The sequence below is a fragment of the Cynocephalus volans genome, chromosome 10, assembly GCF_027409185.1.
Source record: "Cynocephalus volans isolate mCynVol1 chromosome 10, mCynVol1.pri, whole genome shotgun sequence".
NCBI lineage: Eukaryota > Metazoa > Chordata > Mammalia > Dermoptera > Cynocephalidae > Cynocephalus > Cynocephalus volans.
In genome coordinates this window covers 111,087,975-111,108,980 of record NC_084469.1, presented here as the reverse complement: position 1 = coordinate 111,108,980, position 21,006 = coordinate 111,087,975, and the positions used below count along the sequence as shown (strand labels likewise).

General features: G+C 53.8%; 1 protein-coding gene across 4 annotated transcripts in view; it reads left to right on the top strand.

The window, feature by feature from the left end:
* The first annotated feature begins 7,366 nt into the window (after positions 1-7,366).
* The window catches only part of CRTC1 (CREB regulated transcription coactivator 1), a 71,664-nt gene continuing 58,024 nt past the window's right edge, over positions 7,367-21,006 (top strand). For all 4 annotated transcript variants that reach the window (XM_063110635.1, XM_063110633.1, XM_063110634.1 and 1 more), the window contains exon 1: positions 7,367-7,514. In XM_063110635.1, the coding sequence (XP_062966705.1) occupies positions 7,389-7,514 (126 nt within the window). In that variant the 5' untranslated portion in view covers positions 7,367-7,388. The remainder of the gene's footprint in view (positions 7,515-21,006) is intronic.

The window sequence follows — 21,006 nt, the reverse complement described above, 5'->3', positions numbered from 1 at the left end:
CAGTGAGAAACCTTTGCCAGCTGCAAGTCCCCTAGATCAGCTCACACCTCAGAACATCTTGTCCCCAGTGAGCTGGCAGCGGTTGGGCCCTGGGCGGAGGGCGCTGCTGTATCTAACCAGATAGATTGTGCATAACCGTCTGGGCTGGTTCATGGAATGTTCTCGGGGGCCCCTGCTCCTCCCTCCCACCCCCCCACCCCCCCGGAAGAAAGGAAAATTATTTTTTGTATTGTAAACTTTAAACACGAAAAAGCTGTTTTTAATTTAGCAGAAACTGGCTTGAATCTTCACTTTGTGAACATTTGTGTCCTTCAGAGAAAGGCAGAACACGCTTGTGCACGCACACACCTGCACACGCGTGCTGTGACACGCTTGTGCATGCCTGCACATGCGTGCTCTCGTGTGCCCATGCATCACCCCGCTTGTACACTAACGTGCTTACATGCTTGCAAATGGCCCGACGCAAGCTCCCATGCATGCACACGCCCACGCCTGCACATGCCCCTAGGCCAGCCCGGCCCCTCCCCACCCCCAGTCCAGCACCCTGAGGGCTCTGGAGCCCACCACTCCCCGTCCTGGGGAAGCCATCCTGCTTCCAGAGCTTGCTCCCTTGATGAGGTCTGGACATGGTCTGCAGGAACCTCCCTCCGCACCTGGGCTCGGGCTGTGGGAAAACGCTGTCTCTCGGGACAAGACGATCGGATGCAGGCCCGTGAGAGGGAGGCCACGTGTGATTTCTGGGGCCTCGAAACAAGTGAGGGCCAAGGGGGCCTCTGGGGAGCCATGTGAGGTGGGAATCTGCCCCAGACCTGGCTCTGTCTCTAAGAAAGCAGCTCCAGCTCTGTTCCCGTGGCCGTGGAGAGTTGCTCTGCGTGATGGAGCCATAGCACCCAGGTTTTACTAGGGGCACCTGGCCATGCATCCCAACGCTCCATGCCCAGTACGGTGCATAGCACAGGGGCCCAGCTTGAATGCTTGTCACACGAATGAGGGGCTCCGGGGTAGGAGGTGAGAGCAAAGCCTCCTTCCCTCCAGTGTCCATGGGCACTGTATTTGTGGGCTCCAGGGCAGGAGGCCGCCAAGCTGTGCTCTCACCCCTGCCAGGTCCCTGCATGATTCGTGTCTTCCCGTCATCCTCATGATGGACCCTGCAGGTGGCCAGCCACAGCCATTCCTCTCTCCACACCAACAGAACCCTGACTTGGTGCCAGCAGAGATGTGCCCAGCCTTGGGGGTTGATTCAAGAGTCAGCTGAGCCATTCTTGGCAATGACTTTTGCCAGGGTTGTTTTTGTTCTGGGCACATTTCCCAGCTCTGGCCAGCAAGCTCTAAGGGGTTGGGTGTTTCTGGACAAGGGAGAGGCCTGTTGCCCCCTTCCCTCCCTTACTGTTTCCTATGAGGACATGATGGCAGGAGCTTCTGCAGCCATCTTGTGGCCATGAGGAGCAAGTGAAGAGAGGCACAGGCATGCCCCCTCCTAGAACCCTGAAATCATGGAGCCACCAGTTGCCTCCTGACACCTCTGACCTTCAGACTCCTTATTATGAGAAATGACTGTGCTGCTTATGAGATGAGTGGTCAGATATTCTGATACTTGTAACTAAACAGTTCCAGAATTACAATAGAAATGTGACAGACGCTGGAGTTTCCCCTCTTATGTAAGTCATGGTTTTTATTTGAAACCAACAGAAAATGATTCTGGCCGATTTATTTTCTTGGCATCTGGCCTGTACGGGGATCTGAACCTGTGACCTTGGTGTTATAAGGTTGCATTGTAACCAACTGAGCTATCCAGCCAGTCGTGGCCAATTTAAATAGCTGACATGCATATTGGAAAACTGGTAGCTCACAGAACAGCAAGAAAGAAGACCGGACAACCAGGCTCCAAAACCAGTAGGAATCAAAAGGGTGAGGCAGTCAGGCCCTCAGCTGAAATCATGCCAAGGGATTGGTTGGTGAGGATGCTTCTGCCACCACTGCAGATCCAGATGCCTCTGCTGGCACCACCATCTGCTGTTGACACTCAGCCATAGCTGACCCTGGAAACCAAATGGCCCTGCCCTGATGCTGTTTCTTTGTACCACTTGTGCCTGAGTAGAAACATCCTGTTGGCCCAGCCCGTATCCTATGCCAATGCCAGGGGAGCCGGGAAAGTGAATATGTCAGTGTGGTAGTCAGCTGCTGCTGCGTAACAAGCATCCCCATGTCTCAATGGCATGCAGCAATACACGTTTGTTTTTCATGTGTCTATGAGTCAGCCAGGAGTGCCTGTTCCAGGCCGGCCTCAGTTGGGCAGCTCTACTTCCAGGTGCAAGGCTGTGGAGTGGCTAGTAGCCTCTGTTCTTCCTGTCTTGCATCCTTCTAGCATCAGCAACTGGGCAGGCCATGATCTCTTGCAGTGCTGCCTGAGGGCAAGTGGAATCACATGAGGACTCCTAAGGTCCAAATTCGGGACTTATACCCTATCACTTCTGTCCATATACCTTTGGCCAACCAAATCACATGGCTGAGCCCAAAATTGAGAGTGGGGAAATATCCTTCACATGGGAGGAAGAACTGCAGGGTCACATGGTGAAGGATGTGGACACAGGAATGGGTGGGGAACGGGTGTCGATTATTCAATTGATCACTGTTGGCTTGGGGACTTCGGTTGCTGTGGGGAGGCTGACTTCCCCCTGTGAGGACTCCCCAAACTTGGATGGGGAGCAAGCTGCTGGGCAACCAAAAAGAAAAGTCCCCTCTACCTCCCCTGCAGCCTCTGCCAACTGAAGGTGGGGGAATTCCTCTCTTTTTGTCAGATGGGTGGGGTCTGTGAGTGTCCTGGGCTTTTGGATAGCAGGGAGGGGGTCTGGATGGGGGAGATCAGCTGGGGCTCTGCCAAATTTCAGGACACAGGCATTGTGGGCATTATTGGGAGCCTGCCCAAGATGTCCCTCAGCGCAGACAGTTCTGGGGGAGAAGCTAGACTGTTGGCCATCCCCTAGAGCCGACTCCTGAGTCCCCTGCCCACTCAGCTCCAGCCTCTTGCTACCATCCTTGACAATCCTACTGTGTCCCACCCTCCACCCCACACTCAATCCCGGGGATGGGGAGGATGAGGGGCCTGGGTCCTCATCTAACCATCTAATGTCTGCCCACTCTGTGGTCAGGAGTGGCCTTCATGTCTGGCGTTTCTGGCTTCTGTCAGGTCCTTCTCTCTCACTTCACAATCAGACCCTGCTCTTGGTTTGTCTATTAAAACTCTGTCTGTGGAGGGCCTGGTTTGGAAGTCAGAGATGGGGCCTGGATGGTTTTCCTCTTTGCCTTCCAGCTCCAATGGCCCTAATTCACCACTGCGTGGTGTGGGTACCCCAAATCAACTAAGATCCCATATAAGGAAGAGTAAGCAAAGTGTGAAAACTGACATTGCAAAGCAGCATTTTGCTTCCCTGACACTTAACAAGTGCTTGTGATGGAGCAGGCAGTGAGTGTTTTCCACACGTCATCTGTTTAACCTTCCTGAGAGCCTGCTGCAAGGAATGCCACTACGCACATTAAAAGGGAGGATAGCGTGGCTCAGGGGTTGAAGACAATTTCCCACTGTCCCACAGCTAGAGAAAGGACAAGGGCTGGGCCACACAGAACTGTCAGGCGTTTAGGTTCTTATCGAACTTGTCTTTAGAGGCTCAAAGTGGAAGAGTGCTATGGCTTGGATGCAAGGGAAAGAGCATTCTGGGGAGGGGTGACAGCCTGTGCAAAGGCCCTGAGGCGAGATGCAATGAGGCTGGAGCAGAGGGCGTGAGAAAGGGAAGGGATGGAGGTGATGCTGGGGAAGATGATGAAGCCGGGAAGAGGAGAGAAAACTAGCTCCTGGAGGCAGCGGGAAGTGTTGTATAAGATTTGCTCTCAAGTGAAGTTCTTCAACAATTGGAAAATCTCAGCTTCGTGGGATCAGGGCTGGCCGCAGAGTGGTTGGGTGAGCCTAGAGGGAGGAACCTCGTGCTCCTTGAGGGTCCAGGTGGGCTTTCTGGAGGAGGGGACCTTTGAAGTGGGGTTTGAAGGATGAATAGGAGTTTCCCGTGCAGAAAATGAATTTATTCAACAAATGCTTCCTAAGACACCCCTCTGTGCCTGGTCTTGTGTTAGCCTTGAGGACCCAAGGGAACAGAATGAACACAGGTAAGTATGAAATGAGGCCTAAAGTGCTCAGACTCTTCAGAGGATAAAGACTAAGCCTTAAGAGCAAGGAATTGTGTGTGTCTCTGTCCTTTCTGCATCACACAGGGAACTCTGGCTGAGCCCTGGTATGTTTGAGATGGGTGAACATACTTTCAGCTTCTGATCTTAGCTCAGTCAATGGGGGAGCAGACAGGATCCCAGAAACAGCTGCCTTCAGAGAGTGGCATATCCCTGAGTCATGGGACAAGACACTGGGGGGCCACTTCAGATAGGCCTTTAAGGAGGGTCTCAGAAGACAGGCCTGAAAGATGAGAAGGTGCCAGCCATGAAAGGATCTGAGAGGAGAAAATCCAGGCAGAGGGGACAGCATATGCAAAGATCTGGAGGTGGAATTGGCAATGAGGCCGGAGCGGCTGGGTGAGGGTCGAGGGGAGCAAAGACCTCACAGGCTGCTGGGAGGACAGTAGATTTTTTCCTATGTGTGATGGGAGCGTGGGACCTGCTTTGGTTTACAAAGCCCATGGCCTTGCTGCAAGGAGCATCAGTGGGCCACACTGGGTGGCAGCAACTTCCTTTGATGAAGGAAGCAAGTGAAAACCTCAGGGCTGAATTCTGCCCAGGTCGCTGGATACCGCAGCCTCACCCTCCTTGGGGGGGGGGGTGTCAGGGGAGCAAAGAGGAGGGCTCCTGTCACTATCTGGCCATTGCACAAGGAGCAGGCTGGCGGCTTCCTCTGAGTCATCGTCAGGGCTTACGATGGATCAAGTTACACGCTGGGACTGAGGTGAATGGGGGTGAGTAGGGAGAGCACTAGACTCTCCCTTCTGCACGTGCCAGCATGGCTCCTTGCTGTGACCTGACAGCCTCTGCTACCTGCCAAATCTTTTCTCCTCTTTCCTTCTGTGTCCGGAAACTGGCTTAGTGCAGATACATGTAAGCAATCAGGGTAACCGGAATTTATCCAGCATGTCTCACGAGCCAGGCAGCTGACACATATTAACTTCATTTAAACCTTACAAAACCTGGTGTGGGGACGGAAGCTGAGTTCACTGTCAGGCCTGAGCTCTGGCACTGGCTCCAGTGCTTAACTTACTATAGGCAGCTGCTGTCCAAGCTATCTCCTCTCTGACCTTACAGGGCAGTAGCAAGAACTAGAAGCTACAAATGTAGCATGTCCAGTTTCTCACCTGACTCACAGAAGCTATGACCTCAGTCAGTGCCAGGGATGGAAAATGGACATTGAATCGACTTGAGCAAAAAAAGGAATACATTTTTGTCTCATTTAACTAAAAAGGCAGGTGTGTCTAGCTTCAGGCATGGCTGGATCCAGGATCTCAGATGATGTCCCTCTACCTTTTGGCTGTTTTCCTCTCTGTGGGTCAGCTCTCTCAAGCCAACTCTCTTCACAGGGTGACCTCTGGCATTTCAGGCTTGTGTTATTCTTTAAACTTGATGCCCAAGCAATGGGGGCTGGGGGCGTCCTCTCTTTCCCACGGTTCAAACAAAAGTTCCAGAGCTGCATGTCATTGGGCAAACTGGGTCACATGTCTGGCTTGAACCAATCATGATGGCCAGAGCAATGGGCTGGGCTGATTGGCCAAGTCTTCCACCTTAGGGCAGGGTGATTGTGGGCAGGGGGAGTGGTGAGGCCAGCCTGATTCACAGCTCACAGACTGGAAGTTGGAACGAGTGTTCCTGGAGGGATGGTTGCTGACACCAAAAGAGGGAGGGGAGATACTTGTTAGGCAAAAGTGGTAGGAGTTGAAAGTGCTCAAAACCACATGAACAAGAAAGATGAGGGAGGGCAGTGGCAATATCCAAGACACTCCAGATGAAAAATCTGTGTGTGTATATGTACTTAATATGCATTTTACTAAGCTGTTGTAAAGTATGAATAATAGCATGTTTGGAAAATGTTTGTATCCCCCTAAAATCTCCATCATCACCGTCTCCAGCCATCCCTCATTCTAGTAAAAAGTGTGCCCGCTGTGCAATTAGAGCCATCCCGAATTCCCCCAGCTATTCTTCATGTCCCCCTACCCTTGACCCTGCTCATGCTCCGAAATTCCTGGAGTCTCCTGAATATAAACTTTTGATGTTGGTGGTTGGGATCCCTCTGCTTGGGGAGGGACAGCTAGATATCAAAGCCCTTCCTGCTTCTCTGAGTCATTCCCCTGCCATAGGGAAAGACTCTTCCCCTTTCACTGCCAGGTCTAGGAGAGATTTTGGGTCCTCCTGTTAGCACCCTGTGTGTGGCAAAGCAGGGATCATTGAACAAGACTGGACTGGAGAAATACGCAGAGAGGAGGCTAAAGCTCTGTAATTCCGATTCTTTGAGCGTAAGTGTCCAGAGAACAGCAACTGTTCAGGAAAAGAAAAGTGCTGAGGACAACCCTTGGGTTCATGAACTGGGGGCTGCTTGCAAGGTTTAGGTCCCAGCTCAAATTTCCCCCTTTTCCCAGTGGTGGCTGCAGAAACCTCCCTCCCTAATGTTGCTCTCCAGCTGGTCCACCTCTGGTCTTATTTTCCACATCACATTCATCTGTGTCTTAACCGTTTTGGGTCATTTGTTAGTTATGTCTGCCCTCTTCCGGGACAGTGCACCCCATGAGGGAAGGGAACGCATCTGCTTGTTCAGGCCTGTAGTCCAGTTTACCTGGCAAATAGTAGGTGCTCAACCAATGTTTGTACGGGGATCCGAACCCGTGACCTTGTATTGTAAGGCTGCGCTCTAACCACCATTTAGCTAACCGGCCAGCCAACCGAATGAATGAATGGATGAATGAATGCAAGGTCCTGAACTGATCCGAGCTCTGGGTCCCAGCTCAGGCGTACCCTCGGGGTGCTACCTGTGCCTGGGGGGTGCCTAACCCCAGCTTGTGATTTGGGGGAGTCTGGATCAGGCTGCTTTCCTCTTGGGGTCTCCAGCACCCCAGCCCGTTCGCGGACCTTGCCCGATAGCCGGGCGGCGGACCACTGCGCCTGCGCCGAAATTCACACGCGCGCTCCCCTCCTTTTCCCGCGTGCCCCGAGAGCGCCTCCCGGGCGCGCGCATGCGCCGTCGCCCCCACGCCTCGCGCTACTGTCCTGCGCCTGCGCCGCGCTTAGGACGGCCGGCGCGCCTGCGTATTGCCCGCCGCCCGCGGGCCCGGCTGGCGCGTGCGCGGTGGAGCGGGCGGGTGGGGGGGCGAGGAGGCGGAGGCGGCGGAGGAGGAGGCGGCGGCGAGAAGATGGCGACTCCGAACAATCCGCGGAAATTCAGCGAGAAGATCGCGCTGCACAATCAGAAGCAGGCGGAGGAGACAGCGGCCTTCGAGGAGGTCATGAAGGACCTCAGCCTGACTCGGGCCGCGCGGGTAAGGTGGCCGCCGGCGCCGACCGCAGAGGGCCGGGGGCGGAGGGAGGGAGGGGCGCGGGCCCGGCGCGTGCACGGCGGGGGCGGTGGGGCGGGGCCTGGCGCTGCCGGGGACAGGTGTCCCCACGTCCCGGGCCTCGTGGGCGGGACAGGTGCTGCTTGTCATCGGTACCTGAGGAGGGCAGGTGCCCCCACATCACTGCTACCTGGAGGGGACAGGGGCCACTGCATCACTGCTACCTGGAGGGGACAGGGGCCTCTACAGCGTTGTTACCTGGAGGGGACAGGAGCCACTCCATCATTGTTACCTGGAGGGGACAGGGACCCCCACATCACTGCTACCTGGAGGGGACAGGAGTCAATACATCATTGCTACCTGGAGGAGACAGGAGCCACTATAGCTTTGCTACTTGGAGGGGACAGGGGCCACTACATCATTACTACTGAGAGGGAACAGGTGCCCTACAGTATTGTTACCTGAGGGAGGACAAGTGTCCCTCATCATTGCTACCTAGAGGGAACAGGAGCCTCTACAGCTTTGCTACCTGGAGGGGACAGGGGCCACTATAGTGTTGCTACCTGAAGGGAACAGGGGCCTCTACATCATTGTTACCTGAGGGAGGATAAGTGTCCCTACGTCATTGGTACCTGAGGGGGACAGGTGCCCCACATCATTGCTACCTGGAGGGGACAGGTACCCCTATATCATTGCTACCTGGAGGGAACAGGTGCTGCACATCATTGCTACGTGGGTGGACAGGATGACACTGAGGCATATGAACTGGGTACTGGTTGCAAGCATTATTGTTACCTGGGGGTGGGGGCACAGGTGCTTCCACATCATTGGTACCTGCGGGGGACAGCTGTCCCCATATTGTTGCTACATGATGGGTGTCTCTCCGTCATTGTCACTTGTGCCCTCACTCCCTGGGTGTTGGTGGAGGAACAGAACTGTAGACCTGAGGCGGGACAGGTATGTCTCCCTCGTGGACACCTGAGGGAAAGATCAGATGCCCTCCCTTCTGGGGTTTTGACGGGGGTGGGGGTCAAGAAAGCAGACTCTGCTCAGTCCTGGAACTTGGGGCAGATACAGCTGCTCCTTCCTCATGCAGCCCCTATGGTGGGAACCAGGTGATATACTCCCAGTGGGACAGGGGACATCTGGCCACAGGTGGTTCCTGTCCTCTCAAGCCTAGGGTAGAGGGACAGGTCTGCCTCAGGTGGCTGGGTGCATTTGGCGTGCATGGGCAGGCCAGTTTCTTCCAGGTTCCTGGATGGCAGAACAGGTACCCTGCTAATTTCGCCTGGACAGTTGGAGTGGGGGCTCGGATCGGGTTGGGGTACGAGGCCTGGCTCTTCTCCTGGGCCCCACCTCTCTGTTCATGTAACCACGGTGAGGCACCCAAGCTCCTTGGGCCTCAGTTTCCTTCATTGTCAAGCGTGTAGCAAGACCTTCCTCGCAGGTCAAGGAGGTGATCATGTTTTGCACAGTGGTGGTGAGTCTCCACTGTGTTTTTGCAGAGTGCTGGGATCTCTGTCCTGTACTTGGGAGCCTTGGGAGGGTTGGGGTGGGAGTTGCAGAAAACCCCACCTGGGTTTCTGGATTCTGCAACCAATCTGACCAGCCTAAGGCAGACTTTCCTCAGTCTCTGATTCCTCAGGTGGAACTTTCGGGTCACCTTATTTTATAGTTGCTTGTTTCTTGGCAAGATTGTGACCTTATAGACTAGGGTGTGTGTTTTCATTTCTGTGCATTTGTTCAGCACATATCGATTGGTGCTGGCTGTCAGCCAGGCAGTGCTATGAGTGTGCTTGGTGAGCGGGCCACATCTGTCCCCGCTCCCTACAGCGTACATAATTACTCAGCATGTAGAGAAGGAGACAGTTGGTGGATAAATGAATGAAAGAAAGGAGGAAAGTGTTCAACCTCGAGTGTCCTCGCAGTCAGGGCATCTGAGGCAGGCGTGTCTGCTGCTTCTGGTCCCCAGCACACAGTATGTGCCAGCATGCAGTTGGTGTCAGATGTTTGTAGCGTGACAGCAAGAAAAGAGTAATGCTAGGTCCATGGCTGTCATCACCGTTGGAAGTCCGGTTTCTATGTGGGATTGGACATGGATTATTGTTGTTGAAAAGATTCCTTTAAAATAATAGCTTTATTGAGATATAATTCACATATCTTACAATTTACTTGTTTAAAGCGTATAGTTTGGTGGCTTTTAGCATATCCATAGAGTTGTGCAACCATCACCACTGTCTAATTCCAGAACGTTTCTTATCCCCCCATTGGAAACCCCGTCCCCATCAGCAATCACTCCCCCCACACCTCCCCCAGCCCCTGGCAGCCACCAGTCTGCTGTCTGTCTCTATGGAAGTGCCTGTTCTGGACATTTCATATCAATGGAATCACACATCATGTGGCCTTTTGTGTCTGGCTTCTTTCAGGATCATGTGTTCAAGGTTCATCTGCATCGTAATGTGTGTCAGGGCTTCATTCCTGTTTATGGCTGTGTAATATTCCAGTGCATGGATGTGTTATATTTGTTTATTCAGTCATTGGTTGATGGATTTAGAAAAGATTTTTAAGATAAGTAGATGGTAATTCTCTTGGCCCTGGTGACCATTCCCCATCTTCTTCCTCCCTCTCTCTGTGGCCTTCTGTTATACCTGGGGTTGGGGGTGCGTGGGCCCTAGCCAGAGGTGAGCTTACACTGGATTTCTCGAGACAGATCCGTGTTCTCTACTGGGGGTGATTTCGCTCCTCCAGGGCACACTTGGTCGTATCTGGAGACATTTTTGGTTATCATGACTAGAGGGTGCTCTTGGCATCTGGTGGGTGGAGGCCAGGAACGCTGCTCAACATCCTACAGTGCACAGGACACCCCACCACGGAGAATGATTTTGCCCCAGATACTGAGGTATTCCAGGGCTCAAGACTTGCACGTGGGCAGGAGCGTTTAGCACTCTGCTCGTACCCATAGGCTGTGCCACCTTGAGCAGGCTGGGACCAGGAGGGGCAAGCTCATTCCCAGCTGGATTGGCTGTTGCTTGTGTCCAGTGGAATGCTGCTGTGCTTGGTACAGTGAATGAACCCACCTGATACAGGCCCCCCTCCTGCCCTCCCTTGGTATCTGCAGATAGACCCCAGGGATTTGCCTGTGTCTGCAAACAGGTGAGGCATGTCCTGGTCGGCGCTTAGTCCTCTTCTGTGAATTCTGAAGGACAGCATGCCCGTGTGTGTGTCTGCTCATGGTTGTTGGTGGTAACAGGCACATCTGAGCTGCCTTCCCGCCATGTAAGGCCAGCCACCAGGCATTCAGCCAGATGAGTAAATCCTCACCAGGGGACAGGGACCCAAGGGCTGCGTTGTGTGGGAGTAGGGGGCCTAATGTCAGGAGACCGTTTGCAGGTCTCAGGTTGGAGGGTTGGGTGTGAAAACATTCCTTCTAATCCTCAGACTTGGGGCAGCTCGGTGTCCAGGGAGGGCTGTGGTGCTCTGCTGTGTGACTTTGAGCTGGTTTCTTAACCTCTCTCGGCCTCAGAATCCTGACCTATAAAGTTGGGACGGCTTGTTCACTCCACCAAATGACAATTTTCACTGCCCAGAAAGTACCAGGGACTGTGTTGGGTGCTGAGGACCCAGTGGCATACAAGGCATCCCAGGCTGTGCTCTTGGGCAGCCTGCATGGTTTTAGGGGCACAGGAGAGAATCGCTGCAAAGGAAGGAAGCAGATGCTCTCAGAGGGTGATAGGTGCTGGGAGCAAAGTTGCAGAGTGATGTGCTACGCGTGGCTAGGGCAGGGACTGACAGAAACACAGAGTCCCCTGAGTGTGCTCCACGTAGGGGGTGGGCAGGTGCAGAGGCCCGAAGGTGGGACAGACTTGGTGAGGTCGAGGATGGGTGGAGGGCAGTGATGAGGCTGGAGGGGCCCAGGGAGGGTTTGCAATGGTGAGTGGCCTTATCTGTTGCTTATCTTTGTAACAGCTGTATTGAGATAGAATTCCTGTAACATTCAATCCACTGTTCAGTGGTTTTCAGTATATTCAGATTTGTGCAACCACCACCAGTCAACTTTAGAACAACTCTGTCACCCCAGAGGAAACCCCATCCCCATCAGCAGTCACTCCCCATACCCCCTCCCCAGTCCCTGGTAACCACTAACCTGCTTCCTGTCTCTATGGATGTGCCTGTTCTGGACGTTTCATACAAATAGAATCATGCAAGTGCCTTTTGCGTCCGGTTTCTCTCACTCAGTGTATGTTTTTAGGGCTCATCCATGTTGGAGTGTGTGTCAGTGCTTCATTACTTTTTAAAAAAATTGTGGCAAAATATGCATAACATAAAATTGGCCACTTTAACCTTTTTTAAGTGCACAATTCAGTGGCTTTAAATGCGTTCGCGATGCTGTGCACTGTCACCACTCTCCATTCCTTCCTTCCCCAGTGTGGATGGATAGTATTCCATTGTAAGGATTGACCGTGTTTTGTTTGTGCATTTGTCCATTGATGGACACTTGTGCTTTTTCCACCTTTTGCCTGTTGTGAATTGTTTTGCTATGGGCATTTGTGTCCACATTTTTGTGTGGACCTGTGTCTTCATGTCCTTGAGTGTGTACCAAGGAGTGGAGTTGCTGGGTCGTATGATAATTCTCCAGGTCAGGACATACGTGAAGGTTGCTATGGCTGTCAGTGGAGTGGGTGTGGGTGACAGGCCACCATGGGTGTCTGGTTTGGGGGGTGGGAGGAGTGACAGCTTGAGCAAGGAGATGCCATGGGGGTGACCCAGGAATGAGTGGATTTTGGTGGCATTTTGGCAGCAGAACTGTCCAGACGTGCTGGTGAATCACATTTGGGGGATGAGGGGAAGGGAGGGGGTGTGTCATCTGCCGGCCAGGGGCTCAGGACACAGGAAGCTCCTCATGTGACTGTCATTGAGCATCTCAGACGGCCGCACCTGGGCCAGAAAACATCTCCAGGCAAAGCAGTCCATGGTGGCACAGCCAGGGCTGAGGGAGGACGTTCTCCTGGTCCTACCCTGTGACGGGTGGTGGCTTTGCACAGGCTGGAGTAAAGCAGGTGTCTGGGCCGCAGGCACGGTGCAGTGTTGGCTCAGGTTAGCTGAGCATGGAGGCCACCCCCAATCCTGGCTTTGGCACTGCTTGCCTCTGTGCCGGCTGCTTCAGCTGTCTGGTGCCATCTGCAGCCTCCACACACATACAGGGCTCCCTGAGCTGCTCTGTTGAGAGGAAAGGGTGAGCCGCCCCTGTTGCTCCCTGGCCCCCTCCCTCCCCAGACCCCAGCAGCCTCAATACTCTCCAGATTTTGAGCTGCACACCCTGTAGTGGGCTGAATGGTGGCCTCTAAAAAACATTTGTCTACTTCCCAACCCCAGACACCTGTGAGTGAATTCTCAATTGGTAAAAAGGTCTCTACAGATGTAATTAAGGTAAGGATCTCGAGATGTGATCATCCTGGATTTAGGGTGGCCCTGTATCCAATCAATCACTGGTGTCCTTATGAAAAGAGAGGACACAGAGACACAGGGGAAAAGGCCATGGGCAGAGGCAGGGACTGGAGTGATGTGGCCACAAGCCAAGGATCACCTGGAGCCACCAGAAGCTGGAGGAGGCAAGAAGGATTCTCCCCTGGAGCCTCCAGGGGGCATGTGGCCCTGCAAACACCTTGACTTTGGACTTCTAGCTTCCAGAACTGTGAGGGAATAGATTTCTATTGTTTTATGCCCCCCAGCTTGTGGTCATTTGTGCTCCCAGCTGGAGACAGAGCCTGCTGTGATAGGTACCTGTGGAAACCACCTCGGGATGGGGGTTCTGGGGGCTGCTTGCAGATGCGCTTGTCTATCCTTCTCTGGCTGGCTCCCATAGGTTGTGCAGAGTTTACCACTGAGACCTGTGGTGGACACTATTCAGTCATTGTCAGGATCTAGGGGCCTTGCTCTGCACTGGGCCCAGTGTGGTCAAGGAGACAGTAGGAACAAGGGCCTGGGTGGGAGGGACTGCCTTCTGGTTAGGAGCTGACCAAGGGGTCTTGGCCAGAAGGCATTGGGTTGTGGGGGATTATAGGGGAGGGGGCAGCAGGGGATGGAGTAACCAGAGGTTATTCAGAGAAGAGGGTAAAAGTCTGCCCTTTGCACCTGAGGATTTCTGCTCTCTGTTCAGCACCATGTAGCTTTCACCTAAGCCCAGGTTTTTGGTGCTCACCCCTGCTCAGAGAGGAGGTGTCTTCTTCCCCATCTGTGGATAGGGAAACTGAGATCCACAGCAGCGTTCTGGCTGGGAAGAGGCAGAGCTGGTGTTCAGCCCCAGGGCAAGCATGTGATGATGTGTCCAAAACAATGAGTTAAAAACACAAACTAGAATCTTCTGTCGCTTGGTAGAGCCCACGTAGCCCTGCTTGGGCCTTGGTTTCTGTGCATGTAACTCAGTTTCTCAAGCCAAGCCCATGTTACTCCTGTGACCTCAACCCGGGAATCACCATTTTCTGCTGTTCACTGTAATGGTCTTGGAGGTGGGGGGTGGGGGGCGCCATCACATGAATCTTTGTGTGCTGCCTGCAGCTCTTCTTCCTACAAAGGCCACTTCCTTTGGGGCTGGACCAGGCTGAGTGCCACACTCTCCATGGTCTGCGCAAGACAAGCTTCTTAGTTACTCTGATGGGTTGCCATTTGGAAGGCAGCGTCCCTGGGGAACCCCAGCCCTGTTCCGGGCATTTCTGTTCACCCATCCCCAGGTGACTGCTGAGTGCTCCAGTGAGCCCGGGGTCCTGCGGCTCATCAAGGCCAGTGGGAGGCAGACTTTAGAGCCATGCTGTGTGTGTGTGTGTGTTTTGTTTTTTCACTTTTTAAAAAATTGAGGTGAAATTCACATAAAAGTAACCATTTTAATATATAATTCAGTGGCATTAATACCTTTGCCATGTTGTGCAACCATCACCTCTGCCTAGTTCCAGAACATTTTCATCAGCCCAAAGGGAAGCCCTGTCCCCATGAGTAGTCACTCTCCACTCCCCTTCCGCCAGCCCCTGGCAACCACTAATTTACTCTCTGTCTCTGTGTATGTGCCTGTCCCGGACATTTCATGTAAGATGGAATCACACACTGTGTGGCCTTTTGTGTCTGGCTTCTCTCACTCAGCATGATGGTTTTGAGGTGCATCCATGTTATGGCATGTGTCAGAGCTTCATTCCTTTTTATGGCTGCATAATATTCCAGTGTGTGGATGGAACACATTGTGTTTGTCCGTTCATCTCTTGATGGACATTTGGGTCGTTTCCACCTTTTGGCAATTGTAAATAGTGCTGCTGTGGGCATTTGTGTGTAAGGGTTTGTTTGAGTCCTTGTTTTCAGTTCTTTTGGGTAGAATTGCTGTGTATACGTGCATGGTGATTTTTTTCCCCCTTTTTTAGTTTTGGCAGCTGATCGGGAATGGGATTTGGACCCTTGACTTTGGTGTTGTCAGCACCAAAAAAAAAAAAAAAAAATGCCACTTGGGACTCACTGAATTGATACCTTAATCTACTAGTCCGGCTCAGCAAACTACACCTGTAGTTTATTTTTATTAGAACACAGCCACACTCATTCATTTATGCGTTGTCTGTGGCTGCTTTTGTGAGACAATGGCATGTTTGAGTCTTTGCGACAGAGACCATATGGTCCATAAAGCTGAAAATATTTGCCATCTGACCCTTCACAGAAGGAGTTTGTTTGGCCCTTGGGCCAAGAGGTCTCACCTGCAGTTTGAGACCTGGTATCCTAGAGCAGCAAGGAGGATGGGCTGGAGGATGGTGAGAGGAAGGGTGTGGCAGGTTGTGGTTCTGCCACTTTTGGGGAGCTCTGAACTGCCTGGGAGTTGAAGGATGTAGACTCCCAGGATTCTGCTTCTGCAGGTGCAGGGTGAGGGGCCAGAATTCCGAGTGGGGTTCCGAGGACCCTGCCACACTAAGGAGCTGGGCATGGGACCAGGACTGTGCCATGTGGAAGAGAGGGTTTGCCGTGGGCAGGGGAGTGAGTTGGCTGGCCGGCGCCCTGGGTTGGTGGCATGGCAGTTGATCTGTACAGCTTGGGAGGGTCTTCCACTGTCACTGTCCCTAAGGTCAGCCTAGGCACAGTGCCAGGTGACTCCCACCTCAGCTGGTCCCATCTCCGCTCTGCCTCTTGGGCTCCTGTCTATGTGGTGGGCCTTCCAGTCCTTTCATATGGGACTGGGCGGGGTTACTTAGGTTATGCTGGGTCAGAGCCAAAGGCTGAGTATCGGTGGTCTCTGTGTGGGGGGCTTTCTGCTTTCAGCTGGGGGTGCTCTATGAAACACATAGGGGATGGCACCTCAGAGTTTGGAATTCAGAGTCCTTGGTGCTGGGGGTTTCTTTTTAAATGGGATTCTCTGTAAAATGCCATGTAGACATTGGGGTGCGGTCTGGCCTTGAGAGGGACCGGCCTGACTGCAGTGCTTAGGAAGCCTCAAAAACTGCAGGTCACTCCGTGTAGAGCAGGGTACTCACCCAGGGCTGATTCTGCCCCCAGGGAAATTTGGCGATGTTTGGGGACGTTTTTGGTTGTTATGACTGGGGGTGGGAGGTACTACTGGCATTGGGTGGGTAGAAACCAAGGACACTGCTCAACACCCTACAGTGCACAGGATGGCCCTCACCAGAGAGAATTATCCAGCCTTAAATGTCAGCAGTGCCAGGGTTAAGACACCTAATGTCAAGCCCTTGGCTGTTCTGGGATTGTGCAGGTGCAGGGGGTTGGGTGGCGGCCCCTGGCTGCATGAAGTGTAAACCTCGAGCCTGCAATGTATGACAACAACCCTGGGCATACGGTGACATCCTTCCTGGCTTACAGAAAGGGAGACTGTGGCCCGGAGAGTGAATGTCACAGAGTGCTAGCAGTGGGGAGAGCTGGCATTTGGACCCAGGTTGGACTAACCCAATAGCCTGTGTGTTTTCTCCTGTGTCTTGCAGCTCTGGGAGTTTGCCAGCTGGTCAGGGTGGGGAAGGGCATCCCATGCTGCCGGAACCCTGTGTTCAGAGGAGATGGCTCTCATAAGCGTCCATGGCATCGGGAGAGCAGCTGAGAGGGAGGTGGGCAGGTGCTGGAGGGCCCTGAGCCGGGCCTTGCTTGCAGGCGCTGGGAAGCCATGAATGGTTCCAGCAAGAGGGCAACATGAGTGACTGGGGGGGTGCAGGAAGTGGCAGGAGATGCCCTTGTTAGAGTCCGTGTGTTTTTGCCTAGTGGATTGTTGCAGTAACCCACAAGAAAGATCCTGTGGCCCCCCTCCATTGCACAGATGAGAAACTGAGGCATAGGAGGTCGCATGGCTTGCAGTGCAAGGAGGAGCTGGGATTCGAGCCCATGTCTGACCCCAGGCTCATGACTTTCTTAAGTGAGCTGTAGGGAGCCTTGTTGTATGCTGAGCCTCCATTTGTATTCATCTGGTGAGAAACACGTAGGTTGTCCCCCTGGTTTCTCTCAAGCCAAACATTCCTTGTGTCTGTCCCCATGCGTGTATGTGCACATGAACCTCTCTAAGGGATGAGCCTGGGAATGGCCCCACCTGTGTTTCTCGAGCCCTCTGCAGTGGGGAGGAGGGTGCAGCAGCTTGGGGTGTGCCATGGCAGGAAGATGATCTGTGGCATCTGGGAGGTTTTACTGGGAGGGTGGGGTGGGGACTCTCAGGTTGCAGTGTGGGAACTGGAGACAAGGGGCAGGATAGGAGGGTCCTGCTTCCCCTTGGAGCATATGAGATGGAACAGACCCTTCCCCTGATTCTGGCTGGTGTATGTCTCTGACCCCCTCCCCTCCCCTTGAGCCACCACATGCAGCGTGGCCCCAGAGCAGAGGCATGGTGTGGCCTTTGCCCTGCCCCAGCCAGGCGTGGCTGTGGTGCCACTGGCTGGATGGGGGTGCAGGTGCACAAACAAGGAAGCCACCGCATACCTGGGGGTTAGGAATGCAGAGAGTCAATATTTATTATTTGCCAAATGGAAACAAAGTGTGGCTGGGACCTCTTCCTTGGGGTTCTCAGACGGGCTCAGATAGGACAGAGCATAGGGCTCCTGTAGCACCTGGCACCCTGCCTGGGCCATGTTGCTGACCTCGGCCTGTTCCCCGCTTTCTCCTCCACAATTTAGACCCTGGACTTTCACACTGGGCTCTGCTTCCTCTTTGGTGAAGCCAGGGTCACAGTGGTCTCTGCCTCTGCATTGTGGTGAGATTTGGCTGAGTTAAGGTGTGTCTGGAGAGGGGCCCAGCACAGAGATGCTCTCTGTGTGCTTACTGCTGTTAAGATTCTGGAGGTGTGTACACCACGAACTCTTGGTGGGCACTTAGTGTGCATTGGGAGGGCATTCAGCAGGCAGTCAGGAGGCACTTGGCTGGCATAATGGAGGCATTCAGTAGGTGCTCAGCAGGCATTCAGCAGGTGCACAGTGTGTACTCAGGAGCTTGGCAGGTACTCGCAGGTGCATGGTGTATACTTAGGCACACAGTGTGTATACAGCAGGCACTTGGCAGGCATTCACCAGGTGCTCAGCGGGCGCACAGTGTATCTTCAGCAGGTGCACGGTGTGTACTCAGCAGGCACACAGTGTGTATTCAGTAGGCAGGCAGTGTGTACTCAGCAGGTGCTCAGCAGGCACACAGTACGTACTCAGCAGGTGCTCAGCAGGCATTCAGCAGGCTCTGGACTCTGACCTCCCTTGGGTAGGCCTGTCTCCAGTTAATTTGGAACCTCCTAGATTCAAGTGCTCTTTATTTATTTATTTATTTATTTATTTATTTTTTAAAGATGACCGGTAAGGGGATCTTAACCCTAGGCTTGGTGTTGTCAGCACCACGCTCACCCAGTGAGCAAATCGGCCATCCCTATATGGGATCCGAACCCGTGGCCTTGGTGTTATCAGCACCGCACTCTCCCCAGTGAGCCACAGGCTGGCCCCTTCAAGTGCTCTTTAAAAGGGCCAGTTCTCCACCACATGACCAGGCTCCCCACCTTGAGTCCTGGGAGCGTGGTGTGGGGTCCTCTACTCAATCCAGGAACGTATACCAGGCACTGAGGGGCCCCAGAGCCAGGAGAGTGACTCACGTGGTGCTTTCCGGGGTGGACTGGCAGCTTTCACAGGCTCAGGGTGGGACAGGCCTGGGGCAGTGTGGCGGGCCCTCCCAGCACTCTGAGCTCCCAGAGGGAGAACGTGAGAAGCCCCAGAGTTGTCCTGTGAGGTCACCCTGCAGTGGCCAGGGTTTGGACTGGAAAATCCATTCCTTCAGTCAGTCGGTCAGCCTTTATTGAGCACCTTCTGCATGCCAGAGTCTGGGGACACCTTGCCAAACAGGTCACATGGAGACCCTGCCCTAGGGAATGCACAGAAAACCACACCAGCAGCCACTCCCCTGGCCCCTGAGCTCATGGCATTGAGAGTGACTCTGGATGGAGATGGTGCCTCTTTTGAGTAAAGGGGGGTAATCGGGGGAGGTGACTTTCAAGCTGAGCCCTGGGGGAAGAGGATGAGCCTTGGGGACAAGGAGCCCGAAGCCTCCTGTGGGGTGGGGAGGAGCCTGGCCTGGCCAGGTGCAGTGGCTGATGCCTTGTGGACCAGGATGTGGGCTGGGGTCTGGTTCAGGAAGGTTTTGAGCAGGGTGGTGATGTGAGATTTATGTTTAGCAAAGATCTCTCTATCTGCCACTTTAGTGCAGGCCTGGGAGGAATGAGGGCAGAGGCCACAGGAGACCTGGGAGAGGGCTGGAACAGGTTTCCCCCAAGAGGTGGTGGGCACTGGGGCTTGGTGGTGACATTGGGACTCGTTACAGACCACCAAGCCTTGCTGATGCCTGGCCCAAGGTGAATCACACTGGGCAGAAGGTCTTTCACCCAAGAATCATGAGTCCGATTCCCCAGGAGGGGTGGCAAGGGGAGACTTATATTAAATGCCTTTTTCTTCATGCTCTGGTGGCCCCACACTGAAGAAAGTTACTTCTGCAGCAGAGTCTTCAGGTCTTCATTTCATACATGAAATTCCCCCTTTTCTGTATTTGGGTTCTGATACCCTGCTGGTCACGGACATTTTACCCCCAAGCGGTGTGTGTGTGTGGTATGTGGTGTGTGTGATGTGGGTGTGTGTGTGTGTGATGTGTGTGGGGTGGTATGTGTGTGGTGCATGTGGGGTGTGTGTGTGATGTGTGTGGTGTGTTGGGGGGGTGGGGGGTGTGTAGGTATGCATACATGTATGGTGTGTGTGCGTGTGTGTGTGTTTTACCCCAGAGTCAGTATGCGTGAGAGGTGTGTGTGTGTGGTTTGTGTTGTGGGGAGGAGTGTGTAATGTGTGGGTGTGATGTGTGTGTCTGTGGTGTGGGTGTGTGTGTGTGTCCGCATTGAAGGATGGGCCACTCTGTCTGAGGGCCGTGGCCCGTGTGTGAGCAGCCATTCTGTGGGCCACCACGGAGCCTGGGGCACCCAGGGAGGGAGGCCTCTGGGAAGGTGTTGCAGGCCGCCCTTCCCCTTCCCACTGGGATTCGTTTTATTGGGAAGCTCTCTGCTGCACCTTCTTTTATAAATAAAAAAAGCAATTATGTATGTTTAAAAATTTGCATTAAAATGGAAAACAGAAAAACCAAGGCATTTCCCGTTTCCTCTGGGTATCTGGCACAGCTCACCTGGGTGCGGAGGGTGGGTGGGGACATGCCAGCTGGTCATTTGCCTGGAAATCTCTGGGAGGAAGTGTCAGCACAACCAGGCAGGGCGCCCGGGGCTTACTGTGCAGGGCTGGCCGTCCTCAGGCTGGGGACATGGGGAGGCGGAGTGTGTCTGCAGAGGTCGCGACCTGTCCACATTCCCGGCTGTTGTGACCTGAGGGGGTCTCTGAGTCGGCTTCAGTGTTTCTCCAGTGACTGAAGAGAGACGCCCCGGCTGCCCTTTTCCATGGGTCCTTTTGCACGTGTGAGCATCCTGCTTTCGTGGCGCTGTGGGGATCCCTTCTGTCCTCCCAGACAGGCGGGTTTTGTGGCTGTAATTAGGACATGAGCGGCTCCTTAAATCATTGCAGAATAAACGCACAGACCCCTGGGGCTGGTATATGGCCCCAGCAGCCTGCGTCTTTGCCCCAAGCGGCCTCACCCTCAATGCGTCCAGGACCTGTTAATTCCTTCACCCCTGGCAGGAAGAGGGAGAACTTGGAGGGTCAGCTGCAGGGACTCCAAGACCCACCCCAGGGAGGGCCCCAGCGCCCAGCGCTTCTCTGCAGCTCAAACCCCACCTGTGCTGCCTCCTGCCAAATGACTCCTCCCCTCTGTGGCTCAGTTTCCCGTTTGTAAAAAGGAGATGCTAGCAGAGCCCCCTTGTAGAGTGGCTGAGCCTGTGCCTGGCCTGTAGTAGATATGCTGCTTGGGATGCCTGCCTGCCCAAAGCCAGCTGTCAGGGTGCCACTTGGTGCAACCGGCGGGGGGAGTAGGATTGTGCCCTTTGTACCTTTGTGCTGTGGTCTGGCAT